The 19,355-nt window shown below is 48.8% G+C and overlaps 1 protein-coding gene across 1 annotated transcript in view; it reads right to left on the minus strand.

The window, feature by feature from the left end:
* Positions 1 to 19,355, minus strand: part of LOC147120780 (immunoglobulin superfamily member 3-like) — a 435,081-nt gene that overhangs the window by 408,797 nt on the left and 6,929 nt on the right. The window contains exon 2 of the mRNA XM_085978499.1: positions 8,769 to 9,119. Within this exon, the coding sequence (XP_085834625.1) occupies positions 8,769 to 9,119 (351 nt within the window). The remainder of the gene's footprint in view (positions 1 to 8,768; positions 9,120 to 19,355) is intronic.

Genomic DNA, 19,355 nt, shown 5'->3' on the forward strand with positions numbered 1-19,355 from the left:
TCACATCACCCACTACCCCAACCCACCGCATCCTGCTCAGACAACAACCCCTCACATCACCCACTACCCCAACCCACCACATCCTGCCCAGACCACAACCCCTCACATCACCCACTGCCCCAACACACCGCATCCTGCCCAGACCACAACCCCTCACATCACCCACTACCCCAACCCACCACATCCTGCCCAGACCACAACCCCTCACATCACCCACTACCCCAACCCACCGCATCCTGCCCAGACCACAACCCCTCACATCACCCACTACCCCAACCCACCGCATCCTGCCCAGACCACAACCTCTCACATCACCCACTACCCCAACCTACCGCATCCTGCCCAGACCACAACCCCTCACATCACCCACTACCCCAACCCACCGCATCCTGCCCAGACCACAACCCCTCACATCACCCACTACCCCAGCCCACCGCATCCTGCCCAGACCACAACCCCTCACATCACCCACTACCCCAACCCACCGCATCCTGCCCAGACAACAACCCCTCACATCACCCACTACCCCAACCTACCGCATCCTGCCCAGACCACAACCCCTCACATCCTTCACTACCCCAACCCACCGCATCCTGCCCAGACCACAACCCCTCACATCCTTCACTACCCCAACCCACCGCATCCTGCCCAGACCACAACCCCTCACCTCCCCCATTACCCCAACCCACCGCATCCAGGGGAGACCCCAACCCCTCACCTCCCCCAGCTGCCGGCTCACTGTGGGAGATGATGTTGATTCGTGCTCAGTTGCACCGTCGCGTCTCACAGGTTTTAATGCTGCGCGCATTGTGGCCATCTCAGCCGTCACTCTGACTGATCTGTCGAGCCTGCCATCTTGGATTTGTTATTCTGAGTACAGACCGGTGAATCACCGCTAGTTGGGATCGCTGTACAGGTGCTGGCGGCTGTCAGGCTTCTGCTGACCTTGTTAGGGAGGACAAATGTAAGAAGTCACACAACACCAGGTTATAGTCCAACAGTTTTATTTGAAATCACAAGCTTTCGGAGCGCTGCTCGTTCGTCAGGTGAAGTGGAGAGATGCCTCTTTGATCCAGCCTTTGGTCACCTGTCCTAATATCTCCTTGTGTGCTTCACAGGAGCGGAAATCAGACAAACTGACCCTGATGTAAGAAAAAGGAGGCTTACCATCAAGTAACTTTAAAGTAAGCTTTAAGTAACTTATAAACACACTATATACAAGAGAGGTCTTTACCATGCCTCTGGTAGAAGCCTCTTACAATACTGAACAGACCAGTATTTATACCAGTCCAACAGGAAGTGACATATGACAGGAAGTGAGGTATGTACACAGTTCATAGTTCACAGTTCACAGTTCACAGGTAGTGATGACATAATTTCCCGGAAGTTATTATTTTTATCACATTCTTCCCTCCTGCAGGTTTAGGAGGCTGTGGTCTACCTTTTGGTCCGCAGCCGCCGAACAAGGAAGAGTCGCACCCGTTTGGATTCCCATCGTAGAGGGTCGCTGGTCCGCTTACATGCGGTTGGCCATTGGTCAGAGTCCGTGTGGCCTGGATTGCCCTGTGAAGGGTCGGGGAGATCATGGCTTTGAGTACGAGCCCCAATAGGTTCAAAGTCGGACTGCCTCTGTTCAGAGGGAGGTGCAGAGCTGGTCTGTGGCGGACCAGTACTTTCATGCGCGGTACTGGGAGGGTCGCAACCTTGAGCACGGGGTTCTACCGGCACCAAGCTAGTTGGTGTCCGATCAGGATCCTGGAGAGGGGTACCCGATAGGTCCCAAGAGTTTCCTGGTGAAATGCCATCACCCGATGTCCCACTAGGTCCTGGTGGGCAGGGAGCCAGATCCCGTAATGATACGGTAGATTCTCGACCGTCGGAATATCGTATGTTTGCATAGGTGGGGTTGGCATCGGTTAGTTCGACCTCGTCTACAAGAGGGTCATTTTTAGACGTCCGAACGTATCTTCGGAGTAATACAGGTCCAGGAGTAGTTAGCCATGACGGGAGTGATGTCCCATGAGATGAGCGACGCTGGAATCCAAAGAACCGCTCATGAGGTGTAGTATTTGTGGCTGTAGAAAGCAGGGACCGTATAGAGTGCAATGCATCCGGAAGCACTGTTTCCCATTGCTGGTCTGGTAGGCCCCGAGATCTTAAAGCGAGACGTACGGAATTCCAGATGATACCGTTATACCTCTCTACCTGCCCATTTCCGATGGGATGGTATGGTGTTGTTTTGCTTGTAGCAATTCCCCGTTCTGAGAGGTAGTCCTTGAGTTCCCTCGACATAAAGGATGGACCCCGATCTGAGTGAATATAAGCCGGCATGCCACAGAGAGAAAATACCTGCTCAAGGCAGCAGATTACTGTGGACGCCAGCATATTGGAGCAGGGGAAGGCAAACGGAAAACGTGAATATTCGTCGATCATGGTGAGCAAATATGTGTTCCGAGTTGAAGAGGGCACTGGGCCCTTAAAATCGATGCTAAGTCGTTGCATCGGTTGGGTTGCATGTATGAGTATACCATCTGAGGGGCGGAAGAACTGAGGTTTTAATTCCGCACAAAACCGGCATTCTGAGCATATTTTCTTTACATCTCCAGTGGAAAAAGGGAGATTCCATGATCGTACGAAATGTAGCATGCGCGTAACGCCAGGATGACACAAACCATTGTGGACATCCATGAGAGTGGAGGATGACATAGTGGAGCAGAATGCCCGTGTGAGGGTGTCCGGGGCCACATTCTCCTTGCCAGGCCGATAGAGAATGGTATAACCAAAAGAGGCCAGTTCCATCCTCCAAAGTTGTATTTTATTATTCTTAATTTTGGTTCGTTTTCGATTATCGAGCCTGAAGGCGACTGATCGTTGGTCCGTGATCAATGTAAAGTGCTGGCGAGCTAGAAAATGGTTCCACTTCCGTACTGCCTCTATGATGGCTGTGGCTTCTTTCTCAACCGGAGGATAATGTAGCTCGGCACCTTGTAAGGTCCTGGACATAAATGCTACAGGACGACCTTCCTGATTCAGAGTAGCCGAGATCGCCACCTCCGAGGCATCACATTCAACCACGAAAGGGAGATTCTCATCAATGGAGTGAAGAGCCGCTTTCTCCAACTGTTTTTTGAGAAGGTTAAAGGCTGCAACAGCCGCTGTTCCCAGTGGAAATGATCTAGCATGCAGCAAGGGTTGGATTTTGTCCGAAAAATGAGGAATCCATTTAGCGTAGTATGCAAACAGACCGAGAGCCCGACGTAAAGAAGCCGGATTCTTAGGTGACGGGAGCTCTTGGAGCGGGCGAAGTCTTTCTGGGTCTGGCTTAATGATACCATTGCCTATGCAGTAGCCAAGGATGTTGATGGTCGGTTGCGACTCAACAGATTTGGATTCATTCAGGGTCAAATTACGGCGATGGAGGGCATCCCGAAATTTTTGGAGGTTGGAGTCGTGTTCCTGTTGATCGTGACCTGCAATGGTAATGTTATCAAGATAGGGAAAAGTGTCCCTTAGGTTTTCCTGCTTAACCAGGCCATCCATTGCCCGTTGAAAGACAGCCACTCCATTAGTAACCCCGAATGGGAGGCGACGAAATTGGTACAGCCATCCATTAGCCTCAAAGGCTGTGTACTGCTTATCTGAGACCTTCAAGGGTAACTGATGATAGACACTTTTTAAATCGTAAGTTGAGAACACTTTGTATTCGGCCAGTTTATTAACCATATCATCAATGCGTGGCAATGGGTAGGCGTCCAAGTCGGTATATTGATTGATGGTTTGCGAATAATCGATGCATAGTCGCTGTTTGTGAGGTTTCAGAGGGTTCTTGACAATGACGACTTGAGCCCGCCAGGGTGACAAACATGGTTCAATGATATCCTCTGCTAGAAGTCGAGAGATTTCAGCCGCAATAAAAGATTGGTCTTCCTGATTAAAGCGCCGCGATTTCGTTATTATTGGTTGGCATTGAGGCGGAATACTGGCAAATAATGAGGGTTCATCAAGTGAAGCTGCTGATAATGCACAAAATGGTAATTTAGACAGTATATTAGAAATAGTAAGTCCGGGTTTGGATCCACCAAACTCAATGGTGAGTTTCTTATGCTGTTTTTGGAAGTCCAGCCCTAAGAGGAGATCACTACATAAGTCCTTGAGCACCGAAAGTCGGGTGGAGGGATACATACGACCATGAAGTGTCATATCAACAACACAAAAGCCGGAGATTCTGGTATTAAGTGATGACTGGGCCATCGCAATTGCCTGGTCCGATGGGAAGACATGTAGTTTCAATTTCGCAACAATCTGTTCCTTAATGAAACTATCAGTACTTCCTGAGTCAATTAAGGCATCTAAGGTATGCCCTTTAATTGAAATTTTTGTGGCTGCATGAGACAGGTTCTGTGGGCAAGCAGCTGTAATTGGTGTCGTTGCACAGAGAGTGGCTAAAACTCTCGGTGTGCTTCTTCGGGAGAGAGCTCGAGAGGAAGCTTGATAGGTCCTAGCTGGAGCATCTTGATAGGCCCTAATTGGGGCAGTTCGGTAGGCCTTAGCTGGATTGGCCCTCGTAGAGGCCCTTGATAGGCAAACTTTAGCAAAGTGTCCTTTTTTCCCGCAATAACTGCAGATTGCATTGCGAGCAGGGCAGGTTTTCCTAGGGTGAAAAGCATCTCCACAAAAGAAGCATTCCTTCCTAGATTGCCAAGAGGCTGCTAAAGTGGGGTCGTCCTCCTCTTCTTCATCAGAATTATCAGAATTAGATTCCCCCATGATAGGGTTCACCTGAGACCGCTTGAATTGTCTGGTTGCAGCTACAGCAGCAGATCGAGATCTGGGCAGCTGATAGAGGTCTGCATTTCTCTTTGCCAAATCCAGTGAACAAGCTAGGTCAAAAGCTTTTTGTAGCTCAAGTGTTTTACTTTCTAGTAGACGCTGGCGTATAAATGGAGAGGCAATCCCGCAGATGAAAGCATCACGAATCATTTCTTGGCGGTACAGCTCAGCTGAGGCTGCCTGAAAGTTACAATCTACGCTGAGCCTGCGAAGTTCTTGCAGGAATTCGTCAATTGATTCCCCTGGCCCTTGTTGGGCTGTGGCCAGTAGATGTCTAGCATAGACCTCATTTGGGGTCTTGGCATACAGTTTCTTAAGTGCCCGAATCACCTCATCGTAATTATCCCATTCATCAACATATTCAAACACTTTTGGGGTCACATAATTGATAAGTATCTTCAATCTAGCAGGAGCATCCGCTTCACATTCATCCAGAAAATTCTCAAAAGTACGGTACCAATGCTTCCATACCCTGCCAGCTGCTGGTGCATTCGGGTCCAAGTCCAGACGAATAGGTCTAAGGATTTTCTCCATGATGGGTGGTTCCCTGGATCCTTAATTCCGAGTTTGTCCGAAGGTCTAGTATTTGTGAGTGTAAATACTAAGTTACTTAAATTGATGTAAGAAAAAGGAGGCTTACCATCAAGTAACTTTAAAGTAAGCTTTAAGTAACTTATAAACACACTATATACAAGAGAGGTCTTTACCATGCCTCTGGTAGAAGCCTCTTACAATACTGAACAGACCAGTATTTATACCAGTCCAACAGGAAGTGACATATGACAGGAAGTGAGGTATGTACACAGTTCATAGTTCACAGTTCACAGTTCACAGGAAGTGATGACATAACTTCCCGGAAGTTATTATTTTTATCACAGACCCCGAAACACATAAGGAGATATTAGGACAGGTGACCAAAGGCTGGATCAAAGAGGCATCTCTCCACTTCACCTGACGAAGGAGCAGCACTCCGAAATCTTGTGATTTCAAATAAAACTGTTGGACTATAACCTGGTGTTGTGTGACTTCTTACATTTGTCCACCCCAGTCCAACACCGGCATCTCCACACCTTGTTAGGGAGGGTTGTAATGCTCTGTAAAAACATTGGGCCGGATTTTCTGACTCCCAGGCGTGTGTACGACGTGTTTATGCACCCATAGAGGCATCGCAAGTGCCGGTTTCAGGCATGTGAAGCGCAAGCACTGAAAACCGTCACTTACGATCTGTCCAGAATCCTCCTGACAGATCATCCGCCTGCCCGGGAGATGGGCCTCCGCGGGCAGGGAGTTCCGCTTTGTGCACAACCTCCGCCCACTGAAAACCTTAAAAAATCTAACGCCTGGAAAACTAGACATAAGGCAGACGGAAGGCCTGCTTTTACCAACATAAGAGTTTTAAAAAAATGTTTTCACTTATTTATAATTTAAAAATACCATAAAACATAATTTTTTTTTAAGCCTGTAAAAAACTTCAATTATATTTTTCAAAATATTTATATTTTGTTGAAAATATTTAATTTAATGTAATTTTAACTAATTTTAAATAGGTGGTTTTTATTTTATTTATTTAATGTTTAACTGTTTTTGAAGTGATCCCCATTCCTACTTTTAACTGTTCCATTCGGAGAGACCTGTCCAAAGTGTGAAGGGGTTTCCCTTCTTTGATTGGTTCCCCATGGCCCTCACATTTCGTAGAGCCGAGGCCCAGGATGGGAATTCTCGGGACCTATGGAGCCAGCAGGTCAGGGCCTAGATTTTTTCCCATCGGAAGCATCCACACGCAGGAAGCCTCTGATCGGAATTCAGGGCCATTATTTTCAGGTGGCCTCCGAAACTGCATGAAACCTGTGTGAGACAGATCAGCCCGACCTCAGAGCACACTGACCTGGACCTCGGCTCAACCTAATTCCAGTCCTCACTTTAACTTCTTCAGACCAAGAGATGTCTCTTGTCTCTGCAGCGGGAAACTGAGTTGACCCTGGGTTGGCTGGGTGTCGGATTCACTAAGGAGGGCCATCACCACTACCTGATTTTGGAAATCACTTCAGTATAAATTCAGTGGAGACTCAAAGGGGTTGATCTGGACATTGTGCGATCGTGTAAAACGGGCGACAGCGAATCGGCAGCACATTTACAAACCTCCTGATTGTTATTTCCATTGAAGTCAAATTCAGGATTTGTAAAAGGTGCTGCTGATTCGCTGTCACTGGTTTTGCTCCATCACACAAAGTGAAATTCTTCCCCAAAGCACCTGTGACACTCGCTCCTCCATTTCAACCCTCCGTCTATCCTTAATATTAATCATATCCCTTTCCCCCTTATTCCAGAGCCCAGAGATCTTCCTCCCGGAGCTCTGGAGAAACACAAGCTGTTGTTCTGCTGATCCTCTGTCTTCTGTTATTGACACTTTGCCCGCTGCTTTATTATTGCTGTACATTTTGTAAACTTTAGTCATTTTAATAAAGTAAACTTGCATAGATTATGGTCGTCCAATAGTTGTGGTGCCACAAAATCAGAGCTCAAATCTCAGCTTCGGAAATTGGGAAAGTAAATTTGTTAAATCTGGGTAATTTGTGGCTGGCACTAGACACAGGACCATGAAAGCTGCTGGATTGTCAGAAAAACCCAACTGGTTCAATAATGTCCTTCAGGGATGGACGTGCCACCGCGAATTGTTCTGACCTTCGCGGGACTCCAGTCCCACACTACATTGTTGGCTCAATGCAACCGGCAACTAAGGATGGGCAATAAATATTTCCCCGTCAGTGCCACCCCTACCCAATATATAAAAGATTATATAGCACCTTCCAGAACCTTTGGCCATCCCAATGCACTCCACAAACAGCAAGGAGATAAGATCAGATAATCTGGTTTAGTGATGGCATTTGAGGAACATGGGGTACGGTAGCTCAGTGGTGATGTTACTGGACTAGTAATCCCAGGCCTGGACTAATGATCTGGAGACATGAATTCAAATCTCACCACGGCAGCTGGGCCAGTTAATTAAATAAATCTGGAATTATAAAGCTAGTATCAGTAATGGTAACCATGAAACTGTCATAATAAATCCATCTACTTCCCTGATGGCCTTTAGGGAAGGAAATCTGCTGTCTTCCCTGGTTTGTACTATCTAGCCTATATGTGACTCCAGACCCACAGCAATGCGGTTGACTCTCCAGGGCAATTAGAAATGGGTAAAGAAAATGCTGGCCTTGCCAGCGACTCCTATAAACAAATAAAAAAAATCATGAGAAGGAGGCTGGACGTGGCTGGAGAACTCGACAACAGCGGAAGGCGGAGCTGCTGCTGAATTAACGGCAAGACCCCATTATATGTTTTAATTCCGTTTCCCACCCAGCAGCCGGACACATGGGCAGCCTGGTCGGTTGACGGGAGCCAGTAGCAGCGGCAGGAGGCTGCAGCCGGGGGCACTTGGGGACGGTGCCCAGAAATTGGGAGGGGGAAAGAGAGAGAGATAGAGAGAGGCTGCGATCAGGCAGGGTGGGGAGAGAGGGCGCTACCAGGAGGACCTGGGCATGTTGGGGACACGTTCCTCGTATTTAACTCTTTAACACCCACCCCTCCGATCATCTTCCACACATCGTGGGGGGTGGGGGGTGGCAGGGGCTTAATATCGAGGCCTGAATATCCCGGTCAATGTCCTGGTTTACAGGCTCTCTGATATTCCTACTAAGCCACACTTTACCATCTACATGTATTTCACCATTGAATTCTGAGAGAGATGTTGTCCCACCATGTGCACATACTCATTTGTTCAATTAACAACAAATTGAGTTGGGACCAGGTTTCATCCTCCATTCTGTAGTTAAAACTCAGTGTTGTTACTGTAAAAGGAACAGTTTGTATTACATTTAAACAAGATGTTGGTACAGTAACTTTATTAGGTATAAAGTCAATATAATGTAGAAAGTACTTACTGGTTACATTCAGCCGGGTTCCATTTCCATAGACTGTTCCCCAAATGCCACAGATATAAACAGCGGAGTCACTGCGCTCCAGGTCTCTGATGGTCAGAGTGTAGCTGTTACTGGCAACATCTCTGGAAAGCTGAAACCGCTCAGAGAGGCCGGGTGACCGGTAAACACTGCCATCTATAGAAAGACTTAATATGTGATTCCTATCTGGTGAGAGGTACCAATATACATCATATTTGTCCACACGGTCATCCACATTGCTGCTCTCCAAGGCACACCGAAACTGCACCGTTTGACCCTCGCAAACCTTCACAACTCCTGGAGACTGGATAAGAACCGCACTTGTCTTTAGACCTATGAATAGTAAATAACTGAAGCTCAGAACAGATCAGGAGCCACAAAACACAATGGCCCAGTAATTCCGTTCCAAGCGCGTGAGTACGGTCGGGGTACTCACGCGTCTGGCCGGAGGAAATGCCGGTTTTCAGCATGCACAGCGCATGCGGGGAAAACCGGCAATCCCTGTCCTCTGAACGAAGGGGTTCAGAGGCAGAACGCGTGTGCAGTGCACAGGCAGCGTGTGCGCAGTGAACTTCGTCGATTTCATTCATGGTTTCAGTGAGGTTAAGTCCTTACAACTTACACATGAAAAAAGCATGTGTAAAGTTGCTCCAGAGGCTGCGGAGGAAGATATATTTTATCGTGGAGCTTCTGAAAGGCAATATTTTTGTTTGGGAAAGGGAGGAAAGTTATTTTAAGAAATGATGAGGTAAGTTTTAAAGTTTATTTTTATTTTTTTTAAACGGGTTTTCAGTACTGTAGGTAGAAGGAGCAATTGTGGCTGTGTGAATTGAATTTGCTGTGTTTATTAAATGTGAAAATGACTGTTCTAAAATGAGTAATGTAACATTTCCAACATTTTTAAGAAAGAAACTTTTCATCAGTAATATATTCTTTTAAGTAATTATGTATGTATGTCCGTATATATTCCTTTACGTATATGTATATATTCCTTTACTTATGTGTATGAATGTATGTATTTAATTATGATTTTCCAATAAGTTACTTTCTCTGAAAGTCATAATTAAATACATACATTCATACACATAAGTAAAGGAATATATTATACATACATATACGGAAAGGAATATATACAGACATACAGACATAATTACTTAAAAGAATATATTATTGATGAAAAGTTTCTTTCTTAAAAATATTGGAAATGTTACATTACTCATTTTAGAACAGTCATTTTCACATTTAATAAACACAGCAAATTCAATTCACACAGCCACAATTGCTCCTTCTACCTACAGTACTGAAAACCCGTTTAAAAAAATAATTAAACTTTAAAACTTACCTCAGCATTTCTTAAAATAACTTTCCTCCCTTTCCCAAAGAAAAATATTGCCTTTCAGAAGCTCCACGATAAAATATATCTTCCTCCGCAGCCTCTGGAGCAACTTTACACATGCTTTTTTCATGTGTAAGTTGTAAGGACTTAACCTCACTGAATCCATGAATGAAATCGACGAAGTTCACTGCGCACACGCTGCCTGTGCAGTCACACGCGCTGTGCCTCTGAACCCCTTCATTCAGAGGACAGGAAATGCCGGTTTTCCCCGCATGCGCTGTGCATGCTGAAAACCGGCATTCCCTCCGGCCAGACGCGTGAGTACCCCGACCGTACTCACGCGTTTGGAACGGAATTACTGGGCCAATAACTTGAAACGGAAGCTATTATAAAATCTCCTGTACGTTTACGAATGGATATTGTTTATTATCATCACCAATTGTAGCCTAGTTGTTTGAACCATATCCTGAGCTTAGCTCTTTCACATTGCACTGTACTGAGCAACAGTGTCAGCCTAGCTTTTTGTGCTCAAGTCTCTGGAGAGGGATTTGATCTGAGCCACGGCTGACACAAGCAGGGAAGGGTTGAGGGGATGAGACAATGGGTCGGAGGCAGGCCTGAAGGGAGCAAAGGTGAGCTGGTGCTGGGTGAGCAGCAACAGGTCTCCGAGCGAGGAACAGGGCAAGCTCGGCCAGGAGCAGAGCAGCTTCCTCCAGTTAGAGGTGGACCACAGAGTTAAACCCTAGATGTTAAGCCCAAGACAGAAAAACATCACGAAGCATTTCAGTCAGGAGCTGGGCAATTCTATTGGGAGTTTAAATTATTTCTTGCATTTTTATGTTAATTATATTTTAAATTGTGTTGTTTATCTGTGTGTAACCAGAGGGCTAAGGGGAACATGTGGCGAAAGAGTATTTTGAGTGGTTTGATTGGTTCACCTCCTGTTCTTTTCTATTGCTAGATCTAGTGTGTGCTGTGGTTATGGAGTTCTGATTGATTGTATCTGAAAGGACTTTCAATAAAGTGTGATTTAATTGTTTCAGATTCTGTCATGTCCTGAATCACAGGCCCCGATATTAACATGGAGACGGGAACGGAGCGTACGGGGCAGTCACGGGTGAAGGTCCCGCAACGTCGTGAGACCAGGAAGCCTGGCAAAGGTTCTGGGTTTAAGTCCCACTCCAGGGACTTGAGCACATAAAGCTAGGCTGACAGTCCATTCCAGTGCTGAGGGAATGCTGCACTGTCGGAGGTGCCGTCTTTTGGATGAGACGTTAAACCTCGTCTGCTCTCCCGGGTAAATGTAAAAGATCTCACGGCAATATTTTGTAGAAGAGCAGGGGAATTATCCCCGGTGTCCTGGCCAATATTACTCCCTCAACCAACAAAACTAAAACATATTGGCCTAGAAATTCGGTGGGCTGCGCCACCAGCCATGCCTCCCGCTATATTTAGCGGGGCGCTAATGACGTCGTTAACCTGTAGCGCTGCGCCACCACCGATGACATCATCGGTGTGCGCAGCACCCCGCTACCACCCCAATTGCGATATCTGGTAGCGCCCCCCGCTGTAACGCCGGTCGCAATTTGCGACCTGTTCAGGGGGGCCCACCTGCAGCGGTAGAGGAGCAAATTACAGGAGAGGTGCGAGGCGGCCATTTTTGTTGTTTTTGCCTGCCAGCACCTCTCCGCGCTGCCGTCCCCAGCCACCTGAGCGCCCCCCCCCCCCGCCCGGGTAGTGCCGGCTGTGTCCCAAGAGCCCGGCACTTCTCCTCGGTGCCGGGCTCTTTTGCCGGCACTCGGGAGCGCTGATCGCGCTGCAGCAGGCCCCTCCCCTTTAAGAAGGGGAGGCAGGCCTGCAGTACCGCAGCGCACCGTGCCGCAGCATGTGGCGCTGCGGCACATTGCGCTGCGATTTTCAGTTGCAGCGCCCCAAGAGGGATGCGGGGCGCCTCGAGCAGCGCCCCGCTTCCGTTTGGGGCGCTCAAACTGAATATTCGGCTGGCGCTCGTGGCTCCTTCCGGGGCAGAACTTCCGGTGCCCAGGCGAGACTGGCGCCCCAAACGAGGCGCCACCAAATTTCTAGGCCATTATCTGGTCATTATCACATTGCTGTTTGTGGGAGCTTGCTGTGCGCAAATTAGCTGCTGCATTTCCCACATTACAACAGTGACTACTCTTCAATGGTACGTTGTTGCCAGTAAAGCACTTTGTGACATTTGGTGGTTGTGAAAGGTGCTATATAAATGCAAGTCTGTCTTTCTTTCCAAGCTCGGTGTCCTCTCTGTGCGTCAGCGGATGTGATGCCGACCCGCGTGACCCAATTTCCCGGCGCCTATTTCAAGGCCCAGCACAGCACGTAAACGGAGGAAGAGGCTCGGAGCTTTCTACATAGAGGAATGAGGAAGAGGAACCATGAGAGGCTGCGAAATGAGGGAAGGTTGTCCCTACGCCCCCCATTTCACAGATACTTCCCTCGATGTTCTCCTGGGTGCTGTAAGGGCCAGGAGGAACATGCTCTGTCACACTAGCAGGAGAGAGAAACCTGCTCCCACAGCTCAGAAGGTGTGGGTAGAGGCAGAAGAAGTCAGCAGCAGGAGTGTGACCAGGAGCTCGTGGATTCAGAGCCGTAAACGGTTCAATGACCTGACTAGGTCAGGGAAGGTCAGTAGACGGCTATCTGCACCCAAATCCTGCAATGCACCCTCTCTCACTTCTCATCAACCCTACTCCATTCACATCACTCCTCACCCCCACATCACTTTCATCAGCACCAAGCGGACCGGCTCAACGCAGCTCCTCTCATCCTCACTCCCTTCACATGCTCACCTCTCGCTTCCTCCCTCCACCACTGCCAGTAACTGCAATCCCCATCTCATCTCAACTGACCTCATTCACCTCCACCCACTCTCATTACATACCCTGTGGTGGCACCGTGACCACGTTCCTCAAAGGCATGCCATTCCCACTCCTTCTGCATCTGCCTGATCCTCACCTTCACCGTATGTACTGCATCCAGAACCAGGGGCCACAGTCTAAGGATAAGGGGTAGGCCATTTAGGACAGAAATTAGGAGAAATTTCTTCACCCAGAGAGTGGTGAACCTGTGGAATTCTCTACCACAGAAGGCAGTAGAGGCCAATACATTAAATATATTCAAGAAGGAGTTGGATATATTTCTTAAGGCTAAAGGGATCAAGGGATATGGGGAGAAAGCAGGGAGCGGGTACTGAATTTGGATGATCAGCCATGATCACATTGAATGGCGGAGCAGGCTCGAGGGGCCGAATGGCCTACTCCTGCTCCTATCTTCTATGTTTCTATCCATCAGGTGCCACTCACAGGTCTGCAGGATGAAGAGTACGCAAATGCCAGGGCAGGGGCCAGGACCGGAGGTGGGCCGCAGGAAATTGTTTAAAGTTGGGGCACTGGAGATCAGTGGCATCTCACGCACCATAGCATCAGAGATGGAGAGGTTGTCGGAGCAGAGGGATGACTTTAATCTTTCACACCCTCATCTCCCACAAAGCAACATCTGATCAAGTGGTTCATGTGCATATCAACAATTACAAAGAACCATCTCCAAATATTATACCTTTCTTCTCACCTCCAGGGCCATCACATGAAGAACACGAGCCACTGCCCAGAGAGGTTGAAGATTCCTCAGAGGACCTTTTACCTGCGGAGGATGTACTGTCAGAGGACACATGCCTTGCGTGTGGGTGGCCTTGAGCGGCTCTGGGTTTAGAGGGCCGGGCTGAAGACCGCAGCATTTCAGCGAGCGCTGGAGCAGTTTGAGCCGAATGGCTGTGTGACACCAACAAGGGCATTGAACTAGTGGCTGGCGGGGGAGCAGACATGCTGCCATCCTGAGAGATCGCAGCAGGTGCCTCTCCCATGGAGCCATGGCCACCCTCCTGGAATGGTGCCTCAGCACTCCTATCGTTCTGCTCGAGAACAGAGTTCTGAAGTGAAGTGACGCTCTGGAGGTCCCCGTCAACACTGGCCCCTAAGGCCAAGATGGCAGCAGTCTGAGCTTGTACTGCCATCTAAGCTGCGAGCAGAGGCTCCATCATGGTAGAGCTGACGACTCGGTCCATGTTGGACAGAATAGTCTCTACACTCTGTGCAGTGCCTCGAGTTGGAGCTGGACTCCTCCATGATCCACGACATTGTGTGCAAGCTCTCTGGCAGGCTGCCCAGTGATCCTAACTTGTACTGGTAGATGCCCATAAGCCTTCTTTGGTAGCCTGGGCCCTCGAAATCTGCAACTAGTATGAAACCTCATCCGCTGGCCAGCTGACAGCTGTGGTGTCCTTTGACACAGCCCTAGATCCTGCGCATTTGTGCCAGGAACACAACTCCAGCCCCCAACACCAAACCCCCAACCCCCCAAACCTGGACCCCAACCCCAACTCCCCAACTCTGGACCCCAACCCCAACTCCCCAACCCTGGACCCCAACCCCAAACACCCCAACCCTGGACCACAACCCCAACCCCCCAACCTGGAACCCAAGCCCACACCCCCACTCTGCCCCTCAAACCTGGACTCCCAACATCACCCCTCCAGCACTGGGCCTTCAACATTGCCTCACAACTCAAACCCCAACCACACCCTACCTCACCCGTCCACTCCAACCCACATTGCCAACCACAGGCTCCCCCAACATGAAACCCCGCTTAGAGTCATAGATAGAGTCATAGAGTTATACAGCACAGAAAGAGGCCCTTTGTCCCATCACGTCCGCACCAGCCATCAAGCCCTGTCTATTCTAATCCCATTTTCCAGCACTTGGTCCTTAGCCTTGTATGCTATGGCGTTTCAAGTGCTCATCTAAATGCTTCTTGAATGTTGTGAGGGTTCCTGCCTCTACCACCCTTTCAGGCAGGGGGGCACGGTGGCATAGTGGTTAGCACTGTTGCCTCACAGCGCCAGGGACCCGGGTTCAAATCTGGCCTCGGGTGACTGTCTGTGTGGAGTTTGCACATTCTCCCTGTGTCTGCGTGGGTTTCCTCCGGGTGCTCCGGTTTCCTCCCACAGTCCAAAGATGTGCAGGTTAGGTTGATTTGGCTATGATAAATTGACCCTTAGTGTTAGGGGATTAAATACATGGGGTTACAGGGATAGGGTGGGATATGTGTCGGTGCAGGCTCGATGGGCCGAAATGGCCTCTATCTGCACTGTAGATTCTGTGATTCTGTGAGTTCCAGATTCCAACCACCCTCTGGGTGAAAAAGTTTTTCCTCCAATCCCCTCTAAACCTCCTGCCCCTTACCTTGAAACTATGTCCCCTGGTTAGTGACCCCTCTACCAAGGGGAAAAGTTCCTTTCTATCTAACATATCTATGCCCTCATAATTTTCTACACCTCAATCAGGTCCTCCCTCAGCCTTCTCTGCTCTAAGGAAAACCATCCCAGCCTGTCCAGTCTCTCTTCATAGCTGAAGCGCTCCAGCCCAGGTAACATCCTGGTGTATCTCCTCTGCACCCTCTCCAATGCAATCACATATCGACCAATATTTACTACAAGCCCACTGACTCCCACAGCTACCTGGACTACACTTCCTCCCACCCTGCTTCCTGTAAGGACTCTATTCCATTCTCCCAGTTTCTCCGCCTCCGCCGTATCTGCTCCGACGATGCCACCTTCCACACCAGTGCTTCAGACATGTCTTCCTTTTTCCGCAACCGAGGATTCCCCTCTGCAGTGGTTGACACTGCCCTCGACCGTGTCAGTTCTATCTCCCGCACCTCTGCCCTCACCCCTGCCCCTCCCTCCCGGAACCACGATAGGGTTCCCCTTGTCCTCACCTTTCACCCCACCAGCCTCCACATTCAACGGATCATCCTCCGGCATTTCCGCTACCTCCAAAGTGATCCCACCACCAAACGTATCTTCCCCTCCCCTCCCCTTTCAGCATTCCGCAGGGACCGCTCTCTCCGAGACACCCTAGTCCACTCCTCTATCACCCCAAACAGCCCTTCCCCTTCGCCTGGCACCTTCCCATGCAAGCGGAGGAGATGTAACACCTGCCCCTATACCTCCCCCCTCCCCACTGTCCAGGGCCCCAAACACCCCTTCCAGGTGAAACAGCGATTTACTTGTACTTCTTGCAATCTAGTATACTGTATTCGCTGCTCACGATGCGGTCTCCTCTACATTGGGGAGACCAAACGCAGATTGGGTGACCGCTTTGCGGAACACCTCCGTTCAGTCCGTAAGGGTGACCCCGAGCTTCCGGTCACCTGTCATTTCAATTCACCGCTCCATTCCCACTCGGACCTCACCGTCCTTGGCCTCTTGTACTGTTCCACGGAAGCTCAACGTAAACTCGAGGAACAGCACCTCATCTTCCGATTAGGCACTCTGCAGCCTTCCGGTCTCAATATCGAGTTCAACAATTTCAGATCATAACCTCGGCCCCTATTTCATTTTCACTTATATTTTTCCACTCCTTTCCTTTCCCCCCCCCCCCTTTCCTTTTGTTTCTCTCTCACACCTGGCAGCTATCTTTTGCCCTGCCAGTACACTTTACACCTAATCACAGCCTGTTACCATCTCGTCTAGCTTCTAATCTCTTTTACTTCTTTTGGTTCTTTTATTCTTTTGTCCGATCGCAGCCCTGCCTTCGATCTAGTTCCTTTTCTCTCCAGTTTTGAAGAAGGGTCAAACCCGAAACGTCAACTCAAATTTCTCTCCACGGATGTTGCCTGACTTGCTGAGTTTTTCCAGCATTTTCTGTTGTTATTTCGGATTTCCAACATCTGCAGTATTTTGCTATCGTACTGCCTTTTTAACCACCTTTTCTACCTGTCCTGCTGCCTTCAGGGATCTATGTAGATGCAGACCAAGGTCCCTCTGATCCTCTGTCCTTCCTAGGATCCTACCATTCATTGTGTATTCCCTTGCATTGTTTGTCCTCCCAAAATGCACCACCTCACACTTTTCAGGGTTAAATTCCATTTGCCACTGTTCTGCCCATCTAACCATCCCATCTATATCGTCCTGTAGCCTGAGGCTTCCCTCCTCGCTATTTACAAATCCACCAATTTTCGTGTCATCTACGAACTTACTGATCATATCTCCTACATTCATATCTAAATCATTAATGTATACTACAAACAGCTAAGAAACCTGCACTTATCCCTGCAGTACACCACTGGACACAGGCTTCCAGTCACAAAAACAACCTTCGACCATCACACTCTGCCTCCTGCCACTAAGCCAATTTTGGATCCAATGTGCCAAATAGCCCTAGATCCCATGGGCTCTTACCTTCTTGACCAGTCTCCCATGTGGGACTTTGTCAAAAGCCATGAAGACTACATCAACTGCACTACCCTCATCCACACACCTAGTCACTCCCTCGAAAAATTCAATCAAATTGGTCAGTCATGATCTCCCCCTGACAAAGCCATGCTGACTATCCCTGATTAATCCTTGCCTCTCCAAGTGGAGACTAATTCTGTCCCTCAGAATTTTTTGTCCAATAATTTCCCTACCACTGATGTTAGGCTCACTGGTCTGTAATTCCCTGATTTATCCCTACTACCCTTCTTGAAAAATGGTACCATGTTAGCTGTCCTCCAATCCTCTGGCTCCTCCCCCATGGCCAGCGAGGTTCTGAAAATTTGTTTCAGAGCCCCTGCAATCTCCTCCCTTGCCTCACACAGCAGCCTAGGATAGATCCCGTCAGGGCCTGGGGATTTATCCAATTTTAAACCCGCTAAAACCACTAATATCTCCTCCCTCTCAATAATAATTTGTTCAAGTATATCACAATCCCCCTGCCTGATTTCTATGCCTACATCGTCCTTCTCCATAGTGAACACAGATGCAAAATATTCATTTAAAACCTTACCCACATCTTTCGGCTCTACACACAGATTGCCACTTTGGTCCCTAATGGGCCCTACTCTTTCCTTGGTTATCCTCTTGCCCTTAATACACATATAAGACACCTTGGGATTTTCCTTTATTTTGCCCGCCAGTGTTTTTTCATGCCCTCTCTTCGCTCTCCTAATTTCTTTTTTAAGTACCCCCCTGCACTGTCTATACTCCTCTAGGGCTTCCACTGTTTTTAGTCCTTTGTATCAGCCAAAAGCCTCCCTTTTTTCCCTAATCCATTCTTGTATATCCCTTGACATCCAGGGTTCCCTAGGCTTGTTGGTTCCACCCTTGACCTTTACGGGAACATGTTGGCATTGTACTCTCTCTATTTCCTTTCAGAAAGACTCCCACTGCTCTGATGTGGATTTTCCTACAAGTAACTGATTCCAGTCCATCTTGGCCAGATCCTGCCTTATCATATTAAAATCGGCCTTCCCCCAGTTTAGAACCTTTATTTCTGGTCCATCTTTGTCCTTTTCCATGATTACCTTAAATCTCACCGAATTATGGTCACTGTCACCAAAATGCTCTCCTACTGACACTTCTACCACTTGCCTGGCTACATTCCCTAGAATTAGGTCCAGTACTGCCCCCTCTCTTGTAGGACTTTCTACATGCATGTTGAGTAAACACCTGTTGTACCGTTCTCCTGCAGTCTGTGTCTTATTATACAGGGACACAACACTGGCGACGAGGCAAGTTCGAACCTACCTGCAACTCTGCATCACCTCCCGGGGATTCATTCCTGGAGATCAGTGGATTGGAGTTCAAGGCCAGAGACTCAGGCGTCGACCACGGGCAACCGCCCAGTCATCCAGCAGAGACTCGAGAATTGCGGGGGAGGCTGTCGAGAGCCAGGCTTGGCTTTCCAGTCGAGGTGGTCCAGCGAAACGGGCTGGCAACAGGTAGTGCGCAGACCCTTCCCGGACAGCGGCGGGCTAGAGCCCAACCGAGCGGCACAGCAAAGGGCCGAGCAGCGTCGATGGGGGAGAGAGAGAGAAGGTAAAGTGCACAGGGCACAGCCGGTGTTCAGGGACCGAGCAGCGTCGAAGAGAGGGAGAGAGAGATGCGCAGAAACCCGCGAGGTGCCGCCATTGCCACGAGGACCGCCGAGAGCGGCGTTGGCAGCAGCGCAGGAGAAGCGCGCGAAACCTACAGGGTGCCGCCATTGCCATGAGAACCGCCGGGAGCGGCGTTGGCAGCAGCGGGGGAGGAAGGAAAGCGCGGGAGACGCCATTTTAAGTCATTGGGAGACGCCATTTTAAACCACAACCAAAATGCCGAAGAGTGGCAGTATCACCGCATTTGACAATGAAGTCGAAGATTGGACTACATAATTCGA

The sequence above is a fragment of the Somniosus microcephalus genome, chromosome 3 (genome assembly GCF_052327205.1).
Source record: "Somniosus microcephalus isolate GS21.2 chromosome 3, FLI_Smic_1.0, whole genome shotgun sequence".
NCBI classification, from domain to species: Eukaryota; Metazoa; Chordata; class Chondrichthyes; order Squaliformes; family Somniosidae; genus Somniosus; species Somniosus microcephalus.